Source organism: Paramisgurnus dabryanus, chromosome 1 (genome assembly GCF_030506205.2).
Source record: "Paramisgurnus dabryanus chromosome 1, PD_genome_1.1, whole genome shotgun sequence".
NCBI lineage: Eukaryota > Metazoa > Chordata > Actinopteri > Cypriniformes > Cobitidae > Paramisgurnus > Paramisgurnus dabryanus.
Window position 1 is genome coordinate 38,769,480 of NC_133337.1, and position 12,420 is coordinate 38,781,899.

The 12,420-nt window shown below is 35.0% G+C and overlaps 1 protein-coding gene across 2 annotated transcripts in view; it reads left to right on the forward strand.

The window, feature by feature from the left end:
• adamts14 (ADAM metallopeptidase with thrombospondin type 1 motif, 14) overlaps positions 1 to 12,169 on the forward strand; it is a 70,609-nt gene extending 58,440 nt beyond the window's left edge. For both annotated transcript variants that reach the window (XM_065272799.2, XM_065272798.2), the window contains exons 16-22: positions 1,323 to 1,486; positions 1,569 to 1,734; positions 1,880 to 2,012; positions 3,748 to 3,955; positions 6,604 to 6,733; positions 6,856 to 6,951; positions 9,949 to 12,169. In XM_065272799.2, coding sequence (XP_065128871.2) covers positions 1,323 to 1,486; positions 1,569 to 1,734; positions 1,880 to 2,012; positions 3,748 to 3,955; positions 6,604 to 6,733; positions 6,856 to 6,951; positions 9,949 to 10,523 — 1,472 coding nt within the window. In that variant the 3' untranslated portion in view covers positions 10,524 to 12,169. The remainder of the gene's footprint in view (positions 1 to 1,322; positions 1,487 to 1,568; positions 1,735 to 1,879; positions 2,013 to 3,747; positions 3,956 to 6,603; positions 6,734 to 6,855; positions 6,952 to 9,948) is intronic.
• Positions 12,170 to 12,420: the final 251 nt, after the last annotated feature.

Genomic DNA, 12,420 nt, shown 5'->3' on the forward strand with positions numbered 1-12,420 from the left:
AAGATGCTGCTGAGATTCTCTCACTGTTTTCGTATGAAAATTGAGCTCAGATCAGCTCGTGCTGAGAGATTGAAGACGTTTGTATAGTCAGATACATGTGGATTAAAATCTGTTCAAACATTTTAAAAGAAATACTTAAGGTTCTGTGACCTGCAATGCTCCCAATCTCAATGCATTTTGTGCTAAAGTCATGAAATATTTGATTTATTTATTTGTGTTCATGGACATGAGTTTCTTCTTTTTTGGTGTGTCTAAGCACAAATTAAAAAAAAATTTTCTTAACTGGAAAAAGACTTTCTTACTTAGCATTTTTGTCTTGTTTTAAGCACAAATTTATAAAAATTCTTAAATCAAGATGTTTATTCTTGATGAGCAAAATGACCAAAGAAAATAAGTCTAGTTTTTAGACCAAAAATATCAAAGTTAAGTGATTTTGTGCATAAATCAAGCAAAAAAATCTGCCAATGGGGTAAGCAAATTTTTCTTGAATTTTTCTTGAATTTAGTGTTTAAGAAAAATGTTCAAGATTTTTTTAATTAGCCCATTGGCAGATTTTTTTGCTTGTTTTATGCACAAAATCACTTAAATTTGATCTTCCTGGTCTATCATTTTGCTCATCAAGAAAAAGCATCTTAATTTAAGATTTTTTAGATATTTTACTGAAAACAAGACAAAAATACTAAGATTTTTTTCTTGGAAATCATTTTTTGCAGGGTAAAAAGACACGAAAAGACATTATCGTGAAAAAAGAGGAAAATTGTGTCTATGAACACGAATAAATAAATAAAATATTTCATGACTATAGCACGAAATGGCTTGAGGTAGGGTTGGTGATCCTGACCCAACTCTTTGAGTTTAATGAGATTGTGATCAGTTGTGTATAAGACAACAAACACAATAACATGAATACAAACTCATTTATTGTTGCTACACTCGTGTGACTCCGGTGCTTTGTCAAGGGTCATTGTAGTGGACATTAATCTTCTTAAGACAACCTTATTAAGGTTAGTTGGAGTTAATTGAACTGTCAACATGGTTATAGCCAGGGTATGATTTGCTGGGGGGGATTATCCCCACCTCTGGTCTTTATATCCCTGCCTCTGATTCATTATTTTTGGAGAATATTTATCCCCCATGATTAATGATCATATAAATGGCCTGAAATAAACATAATAAATTAAAGTAAAAACACTGCCACACAAAAGTACAAACAACAGAAAAATTAAGAAAGGAGTTTGACTGTCAGCGCTTTTGCTCCTGTGGCAGTAACTCATTGAAAACCAGCGGCGGTGTGTTACACAGATTTAATTCTTCTCTTTCAGCCGTAAAAAATCAGCAGACCGAAAGTTTCATCTTAAATGCTAAAGGTGAAGAAACAAAGTCTATGACCTTCATCGAGAACGGCCTGGAGTGGGAATATTTACTAACAAACAACAGCGAGTCGCTGAAAACCATCGGACCGCTGCATGAAGGCATTGTGGTTCTGGTGAGCGAGACACTAAAGTATAATAATGGGGTTGGGTTTATGGATACGACAGGTGTTCAGATGATTGTGTTACTCTGAGCAGGTCGTCCCACAGGCCGAGGAGACCAAAATCAGTTTGAGCTACAAATACATCATTCATGAAGATCTTCTGAAGGGAATCCCCAACAACAATGTGCTGATGGCTGAACTGGACACTTATGATTGGGCTCTGAAGAGCTGGTCGCCCTGCTCCAAATCCTGTGGTGGAGGTGTGTTTATCATTAACATGTTTTAAACAGACACGCATCATTAACATGTTTACTGTGTCAGACTGATGATGTGATGGATGATAATAATGGATTGGTTTGGAGCGACCGTATCTTTAAAAGGTAAAAGGGTTGTTTGTGTTTTCAGGGCTTCAGTACACCAAATACGGCTGTCGGAGGAAAGGTGACGGACGTTTGGTTCACAGGAACTTCTGCGAGATCAACAAGAAGCCGAAACCGATTCGTAAACGCTGTAATACAAACAACTGCAGCCAACCCATGTGAGTCTTTCAGGAGATCTGTTGCTATGATCTTAACAACAGGCCTGTCATTGTTTAGCTCGCTATACACCAAACTGATGCTCTGTGGTTGGTCAAGTTTTGGGCATCATCTGGGTTCATTTTTATCCGCTAAAGCCTTTTTGTCCGATCAACCATAAACTTGATAAATCTGATTGGCTGTTCATGCACAAGAAGAAAAACAGAAGTGATAGTCACTCTTCTTATTTTTTTGCATCTCTCATTCAAATATGTGAACATTTAAAAAAGATTTGGCTCATAAAACATTACAGATTTATCACGAATCTGTCTCTGCTGAGTGAGATTTGTGTGAAATTGGTAAGCGAGCGCTGCTTTGTTTATGTTTTGTATCCCAGCAGTCCCAGTTTTAAGGTTTTGTTTATAATGTTGCTCATTAAGTTTCAGGTAAAGGTCAGAATAAACCGTGGTGGTATGTTTATTGTATATCTGTAAATAAAGGCTTTGTTACTGTGCTCATTTTCTGATGCAACTCAGGGTTCAGTCTTGCAATCAGAACTCACAAATGAAAGGATTGCACAATGCACATCTCCAAAAGTACACGACTGTACAGGAAAAAAGCGGATTTTAATTGCTACCGTTGTAAGAATGACTTTCCACATCGGTCACACGGCAACTGTATGTGTCAGAAGGACATCCGCTTAACAAAAGTGATTCCTGACAGCAAACGTGTCTTTTGCATCTTTTTTCCTTGGCTTTAACCTTCTAAGACCCAAGCTTTGGTTTGCCTTTTTTCAGATTTCTTCCAGGTATTTTGGAGTAAGGACGAACCAATAAATACACAGCAAAAATTATTTTCAAGAAAAAAATGTCTTAGTATTTTTGTCTTGTTTTCAGTAAAACATCTAAAAAATCTTAAATTAAGATGCTTTTTCTTGATGAGCAAAAAAATCTGCCAATGGGTAAGCAAATAATTAAAATATATATATATATATATTTTTCTTGAATTTAGTGTTTGAGAAAATATTTCAAGATTTTTTGCTTACCCCATTGGCAGATTTTTTTTGCTTGTTTTATGCACAAAATCACTTTACTTTTAAATTTTCTTGTGTCATTTTGCTCATCAAGAAAAAACATCTTAATTTAAGAATTTGTAGTAATTTTTACTCAAAACAAGACAAAAATACTAAGAAAATGTTTTCTTGATAATCAGTTTTTGCACTTTTTGTGTTTTTTATGTAAATATCAAAAAATTCTTAAATTAAGATACATTTACTTGGTAAGCAAATGGCTTAAGATATGAAGTCTTTTTTATTGAAATAAATGATGAAAATCAAGAGTTTTTTACTTAAACCAAGTTGAAATATCTGGCAGTGCTGTAAGAAAAAAACTTAAATTAAGTTGAAACTGGAATTAAGTTTTTCTTACTGCACTGGCAGATATTTCAACTTGGTTTAAGTAAAAAACCATTTTTTTTCATCATTTAACAATATCTCAAGCCACTTGCTTGTGTGCTTATTTATATAAGAAAACAAGACAAAAATACTAAGTAAGACAGTGCAATAATCTCAGACTGAGAGAGCTCAAGAATTTAATTCCTAATAAATCAAAGGTTTGTCATCTAAATGATTAAATGGGCCATATCTGTAGTCGACTTATTTGGATGACTTTATTTTTTCTGTTTTGCAGAAACATCTGCGACATTGATTGACATAGAAACACTTCTCATTGTAATCTCTTGTATTTGTGTGAACTATAGTTGGGTCGTAGAGGAGTTTGGTCCATGCAGTAAATCCTGTGGTAAACCTGGATATCAGACTCGAGTGGTTCAGTGTATGCAGCCCTTACAGAACGGCACCAACAAACCCGTTAACACTAAAAACTGCATCGGTGAACGTCCAGAGACCCGCAGGTCCTGTAACACAAGCGTCTGCCCGGCTCAATGGAGGACAGGAGCCTGGTCTCAGGTGTGTGTTCATTACTGAGTCCCAACAAAACCACTGATATAAATATATCTGTCTGTGTGTGGATGTGTCGAGAAAGAGAGAAAGTCAATGTCTATACAAGAGAGTATGCAACACAAACAAAGAGGAAAAATTTACTTTGACAACCTGCTTTAATACAAATGTGTTTCTCAAACAGCTTCATACTGTATGTGTCTCTCATCACATCAGGGTTTATTGTCAGAAGTCTTTTATCTCCAGCAGTGTTTGGGGACACCGATGAGATGTTAGTCACATTTAAATCCAAATATATAATACATTTAGAGACCAAAAAAAAAACTGCTGTGTTGCGCCCATGGGCGTTCTGGTCTGAAAACGAGGTGTGTTCAGGCGCATTGATGGCGTGTTATTTTGAGGCAACTAAAATAGACTACGCCATTGACCAACAAAAACCTGGTCTAAAGTCTAAAGTCAATGGCGCAATATGTTTTTTGTTATTTAAAGAGCGCATTAGTAATATGCGCCTATAAATGGACTGACAACGCAGGTTTGCTTATCACATACACGAATGCGCAGCAGCACAAAAACGCTTTTAAATATGAAAGATTAAAGGATTGAATGTAAAAGATTATTATTGACTCTCTTGGACATAAATGAGGACAGATTATGAGACGTTAGAAGACAAAAAGAGCTTCTTCACCGGCAGCCTGGTAAGTAAATAAATGATTTGCTTTAAACAAATGCATCTGTTTTTAAATGTTTTTTTAAAATGCTACCTCACGGATTTATTGTATATGATGACTCTGTACCTGTGGATATGGTGAGATGAGAAACATTTTTAATTAATGCTTAAAAAAACTGATGCTGTCCAAGTGCTGAACCTTGCGGAGAGCCGTTTGTAAATTCTTTATCTCTTGTTTGTATTTTTACAGTACAAAACTTTTCTTACATACTTGTAAATAATTTTTTGATGATATTGGATAGCCATACATTTAAAGAAATTAAAAGCCTGCTTTATTACTTCCATGACTAAAAGAAAACGGGTTTTAAAGGTTTTAATAATAAAAAAATAACAATTTCAATACAAGTGAAAAACAACACAATTATTTAACATTAATCCTAAACTGGGGATCTTGTTTCTCCGCTTATAAAGTTTACAAAGTCCGTTATCTAAATAGGGATTTGACATAGCGCCAGCGCAACTGGCTTTTAAAGGGGATGAGAGCTGAGACTCTCATTGGTTTATTGCACGTTACGCCCAAAATACTCCCACTGCTCATTAAAAAAAAAAGGACCAACCCTTTTCAACCATGCGCTCGGCGCACAAACCATTTTCCCGTCATTAAATTAGCAAAAGTGGATTCGGACACGCCCATTTAGACGTTGCGCTGTGCGCTTTAGACAATGTGCTTAGATTGTTAAAATAGGGCCCTAAATTCAAGAAAAATTCAAGAAAAATTTGCTTACCCCATTGGCAGATTTTTTTATGCACAAAATATTTGATATGTTTTGTCTAAAAACTAGACTTACTGTATTTTCTTAGGTCATTTGCTCATCAAGATAATACAGCTTGATTTATGAATTTTTATATATTCCTACTGAAAACAAGACAAAAATACTAAGTAAGAAAGTCATTTTTTGCAGTGTGAGTTTAGAAACAGCTCCAGCGATGATGATGGTTAGCAGCAGGTGGATGAATATGTTTTTAAATTGGTATCTTTACAACAATTTTCTCTTTTTATGCTTAACTCATTCCTCACCTAGCATTTTTTGTAATATTCACCAAAGTTTCAGAAAATGCCTTCTTCTATAAATGTATAGACAAAAAAGAACAAACCCTCTGCTTTCAAACAAACAAACAAAACAGGGGAAACGTTTCATCCTACTAATTAATTTAGTTTATTAATTTAGGTTTTTTTTATCTATTAATTTAGTTTTTGCTTCAGTTTTTTATCAAAATCAAGTGTATAATAGTTGAATTACAGATAACCATAAACATTTGTCAATAAAGCGTTATTGGCAGGGAAATGTTTTCTCTTAATTGAGGAGATAACTCGGGGAAAGAGTTAAAGTAAGTGATATATTGTGTCAGAGGGAATGACATCACTCATAGGTTTAATTAGGCCGAATAAAACATCCGATTGATTTTCTGTCAACACACTGACAGCAGCATCACTCTTTATAATCACTGCAAATACACACAACACAAACACAACAAGGACACATCACACATTTATGACAGATTAAAACATAAAACCTGCAGCCAGAAGCACTGTTACTTATAAAACTGTATATATTATTTGTACTGAATGTATAACATGTACTGTATGTAAGTTATCATTTATTTATACATGCACTTCATATGTGCATTTTAAACAATGATAAATATAGTAGCCCTCATGATTGTTTAATCCATTTTGGTAGCTCTTGCCCACAAAAAGGTTGAAGACGTTTAATTGTTTGTTCAAGTACATATGTAACACATACCTTTACATTTATTCCTTTAACACATAGCCTGTTTTAAAAGTTAAATAGCTCATTTAAGTGTTTAAGTCTTATACAGGAATGACTTGAAGGTTAAAGAAAATAAAACAATCTGTGAAAACAGCAGTAAACTGTTTCAGCGCTATAAATAAATGTGATTGTGTTGTTGTTTACTGTGTTTACCGTAGTGCTCAGTGAGCTGTGGTGATGGTATTCGACAGCGTCAGGTCATCTGTAAAGCGTCAGACAGCAGCCCGGGTCAATGTGATTCAGAAAAACCAGAATCTGTGTCTGTCTGCAAACTCAAACCCTGCACAGGTGAGACAACAGACTGAAGTTATACATGAACTGAAGATGTGCGGTCAACAGCATGAAAGAGTCGTTCATTGTGTGACATTAAATGAATCATGATGAATCGTGTTTCTGTTGATGTTTTTCAGGAGAGTTTCCTCCACCGACTGCTGGTAAAGATTTACTGGACAATTTCACCACCGAGGGAGAGAAACGTCCAGAAAACACTGTGGATAAAATCTCTAGTAAGTCATTCATGGTTGGTTAGCTCACTGTTTATTCAGATGATTTATTTCTTTACCTTTGATTATAGAGGGATTAAAGCGGAAATGTCAAATTTTCTCTGGCTTTATTTTTGTAGAGATTAAATATGAACATGATTACCCAGCAAACTTCTCCACCACTAAATCAACATCATTTCAGATATCATTCATGTTTAAACAGTGCACGAGATGAACACATTCATTACTGGAGGTTGTTTAAATTATTAGACATAAATACTTCATCAGTTTGTTTTTTAAGTAAAGTGAATGTATTTTTTTAAATAATATTTTAGATATTTTTACTGGAAAGCAATTTTTAAAAAAATGATTGAGAAATATATATTCATAGTAGTGTACTGTGTGTAATTATTATGTATATTTAACCACACACAACTACATATATTCATTTAAGAAATGTTTTATTTAGACATAATTTTTATTTATTTATATATAATATAGAATATACAAAAAAATATATAAATAAATATGAATGTTTGTGTATTTACATAATAATTACACACAGCACACACTGATATATTATGCCAAAAATCACTTTTATTTTGTATGCGATTTATCTTTCGCAGCACAAATTTATAGGTTATTCACAAGCTGACCTTTCAGAGCTGTGATTGGTTACCTCAGAATTAAATGACATCATCCAGTCTTCCCAGAATTCTCTGCTTTATATGGAAGTACTGTAAATGAAATAGGATTTGTTTAAAGCTCCCATAACACACACTGTTTGTGCTTATCTCATGTTAATCTTGAGTACCTATAGCTTAATATTGCATCATTCATATATCCAAAGAGTCTTAAGTTTTATGAGATTTATAAAAGACAGATCAGCTTTATCGAGTCTTTTCGAATAAACTTGACCCCCTCGAGGCGTACCGTGGGCAAGGCGAGTCACGACCAAGCAAAACTCGCAAAACGTTATCCCACTATCTGGATATGTTATGATCCCACTAAGTTATGATTCCCTACATGTTTGTGTCTTTTACATTAAATCGCCAACAAAACACAGACATTTGATGCAGTTTTACTCACCGCCTCTGACTCATGAACTGTTTGGGACCACCCCATAGTGATGTGGATGAGACCGCCTATGCCGAGTCAAGACTGAGTCTGTTGGTTTTCAAATACAGTCGAGTCTGAGTCAAGACCGAGTTGAGACCAAGACCATAAAAACATGTCAGTTTTCATGATTTAATTTCACCCCAGTTAATAATCAACAGTTAGGCCTACAGACTAAGCTAGATTGGGAATTGTTCAGAGGAGAAGTCTTAACGTCTTAATATGGACTATGCTTTTACTATCATTAAAAAATCCATACCACATGCATCATCTGCCTATTTTTCTAGAGATAAATAAATGGCTCTGATGGTAGTATCTTTGCATTGCACCATGGGATGTCATTTTCAAATAATGCCCGTCAACATTGCATTTTATTATTATTGTTATGTGTTGTGTGTTTTTTTATATGAACATAAAAAAATGCATTGGTCTCGAGGACTCGGTCTGAAATTACGAGTCCTTCTCCTCTCACTGTGGTCCGAGAACGAGTCAAGACCGAGTCTTTGAAGGAACAAGTCTGAGACAAGTCCGAGAAAGCAGAAATCGGTCTCGAGACTCGAGTACTACATCACTACTGCCCCATTTCAACAAAATCCAACTTTCAACAAACACACACGTGCAACTTTGCTGTTACCATATGCTTTCCACAAGACTGGATTCATTGGGAAGCTGAAATTTTACTCAAAAACAAAAACACTTCTTTAGTGACATTGATAGGACTTGTGTGCACGCTATTTTGGGTTAAGTGCCCATATAAGGACTTCCGCTGTACTACCTGCACTGAAATTCCCATAGATGAAATAAAGCAAAGATTGTTATGTTTGAATCTTTGCAACATGATCTCACGGCAAGTCGTGTTATAGTCACGCAAAATTGTATTCATTTATTTGTGTCCATTGCACGAAATTCAGCTTTTTTCATGCCCTGAGCACAAATGTTTTTTTTTTTGTGTAAGTCCCACAAATTTCTATTAATAGTTTTTTTGTGTTAGTGGCACAATTTTTTTTTGGTGTCATTTTATGTATTGTTTTCTCATTGTTTTTCTTATTTTTAAATTATTGTCGCTTGGGTTGTTGTTAGATTTGGGGTTTGGGTTAGGATGTACTTTTATGTATTGATTTCTACATGTTTTTATTCTGCTTTTAAAACTATTCTCGTCTGGAGTTGGGGTTAGGGTTTGGATGGCTCAAAATGTCTAACCCCTAGCGACAATGGTAAGAAAACAGGAAAAACAATGAGAAAACAATACATAAAATGAAACAAAAAAGAAAGTTGTGCCACGGACACACAAAACTATTTATAGAAATTTGTGCGGGTGATACGAAAAAGACATTCACGAAAAAAAGCTGAATATCGTGCCATGGGCACAAATAAATTAATCAAATTTTGTGTGACTATAACACGACTTTTCATGAGATCAGTCTGAATCTTTCATGTAAAAAAAAGCTTTCCGAAACTTTATGAACCCTGATGAAGTGCATTCGGTCAGAAATATTCTTGTCATACGTCTAACTGCTTTTTTTATTCTTTACCTATGTTTAGCATAAGGAATCAAACTTTTAAACAGTGTTAATAAGTCAGAATGCATAAAATAGTTTAAACCCCCTTTAAATGATTTCTAAGATGGGTGTGATTTGCTGGGGGTATAGGGGGGATTATCCCCCATCTGATTTTTTTCACAAATCTCAACCTGATTATAAGAGACTAAAAATTGTTTGTTGATATCTTCCTTATCTGTATTAAAAGAGTAACTCTGCTCAAATAAATGTTCAGATCAGTCCATATGCACAAACCCTTAAGTGTTCAAGATGAATTTGACTAGCCTAAATGTAGCATTTCTGTCCACTTCATTTCAGGATCATTAAATCTTCATCTCATTTGTTGCTTTCTTTCTCTCTTGATCAGATGAGCCGTGTCTCGGTGATAAATCGATCTTCTGTCAGATGGAGGTTCTGGCCCGCTATTGCTCAATCCCGGGCTATCAGAAGTTGTGCTGTGAATCCTGTAACAGAAAGTCAGGTTTCAGTACAGTTTCACCAGACCTTCACCCTCCGTTCTCCTGGCTTCCTGATTTCACTTTTCCTTCAGTAACAAGTCCCGATCCGACACGGCAAACATCTGTTACTCCGACCACAGCAGCTCCACCCACCTACACCACTAAAGCAACCGTCAGAAGACCACCGCGGCCCACCGCCACGAGCTTTACCTCTGCCGTCATGAGCCGTAAACCGGAGGAAACGACTTCTCTCGCCACGTCCCCAAACGCCTCATATACACTCACGAGTGTTTCAGAGTTCACAACCTCACCTCTACCTCCAGAGTCCAGCACACGACCACCTCACCAAAACACCAGCAGGGAACAAGATGGACTCCAAAACCAGAACAGCACTTTGGACTCGAGCCCTACGACCAGGAGTAAAAGTGATGATTCGTCAGGGGCCGAGAGAGACCCAAAGAACAGGAACTCACCAGTCACATGATCATGATCCCGGCTGTCCAATAGCACATTAATACACATTCACAGTGTTTTAGTCTCGAGAAAACATTTATAAATCAATATACATTTACTTGAAGGACTTTTTTCAACAAAATATTCAATATTAAACTTAAGAAAAGTGTATGTTTGAAAAGAAGGGTGGTTCAGTCATCTTTATATGTTCATCTCAAGTAAATGTATCTTGTTTCAAGGATATATAGAGAGTTTTTTACTTGAAGACAAGTGAAAATCCTAGATAAGAAGAATAGATTTCTCAGCCTGAAGGTTATTTGCATGCTGATGACATCACCTCTCTGAGCTGTGATTGGTTACCTCAGCTTACATTTATATGAAAGTCAATGAAATGGAAGCAAACATTTAAAGGTGCTGTTATTTAAAATGTTTGGGTTATAAATGGTGTCGAAATGCAATGACTGCATCTGTAACATTGTTTTTTGTTGCGAGCGCAGTTGTGTTTTGTTTCTAGAACCTGCTGTCTTTGAGTCTATGTCAGGTGCAACCATCATGTTTCTCTTACATCAGGATCATTTTCATGGATTATTATTATTATTATTATTCTGTTTAATGGCTGTCATGCATATTGTTGTGACAAGATTAACATCCATCAGGAATAATATGGGTAATGATGATCGCTCTGTCTGAACTACAGACTTCATGTCACCCTGGTGTTAATGAAGTTTACTTGATTTTAACCGAAGACTCTCAAATGAATGAAACCAATGTGACGCATCTGTTCACCTGTGAAATGACAAGCACCTGTATGAATGTCCTGCAGTTTGTTTTTTGTTTTTTTAGTTTTGCTCGTGTATGCTTTTAAAAGAAAAAGGTTTGATATTTTTAATGGCTGTGTTTTTCAGGTGATGTATATAATGTAAATATAATACAGGTTTGAGCGGGGGGCAAAGGTCAGGATTAGGCCTTGCTCGTCCTCTCTGTGGTTTTATCTAATTTCTGTATTGTATAGTACTTGTATATACATGAATGAGAGCTTTAAGTGTTAATATTTATTACATTTTTAATTTGTAGGAAAATTAAATATAGGAAAATATACACCAAAGAATCTGAGAATTTGCCGTATTTTTTTTCAATCCGCTTTCCATCTCCCATCCTCAGATAGGCCATTGATATTTCTCATTTTAACAAAACACATTTCTTATAATGTAAGTCCTTTCTGAGCTTAATTAACTCTTCTCATCTTCTTCATCATTTTAAGCTTCATCCTATGTTGTGTTGAATGAAAATAATTTCAAGACAAAAAAGTGTAAATCATGTTTTAGTCATTTAATTTAGTCAAGTCTCCATGTTTATATGTTTAAAATAAAATGTTTCCAAGAAAATGTTTTCTTCAGTTTTGCTTAAATGGCTGATCCTCAAGATCACAGCATTGGTTTAAAGTTCAACACCTCATCATTATTGTGTGAATTTGATCTGTGTTTTGAATTTTTCATTAGATTATATATATATATGTAGAGCGCTTCTGTTCATCTCTTAAGGTCATTCTGCAGATTATTTCAGGTAAAAGCATCACTCATGTGTTTCAGTACTGTATGTCTGTGAGTTTTATGACACACGTCGCCTGTCAGATTTGTCATTTGCCCTTTTTAAGTATAAAATGAAGTTTAGAGAACACACGCTGTGTTTCTGTCACTTTATTATTTCTTTCAACAGAGACGATCTCCTCTCCTCATCTGTACACACATACAGTATGTCTACAAAATAGTGTTTATCCCAAGCAAGTTAATACAAAATAATATTTTTCTAAATATTTTGGGTCTTATTATTAAAGATTTTTCAATGCATGTTTTTTTTAAATCAAGTACAGTCTTTCAATAAAATGTAATATTATCCCTGAAAAATGTTTACATGAATGATATACTGGG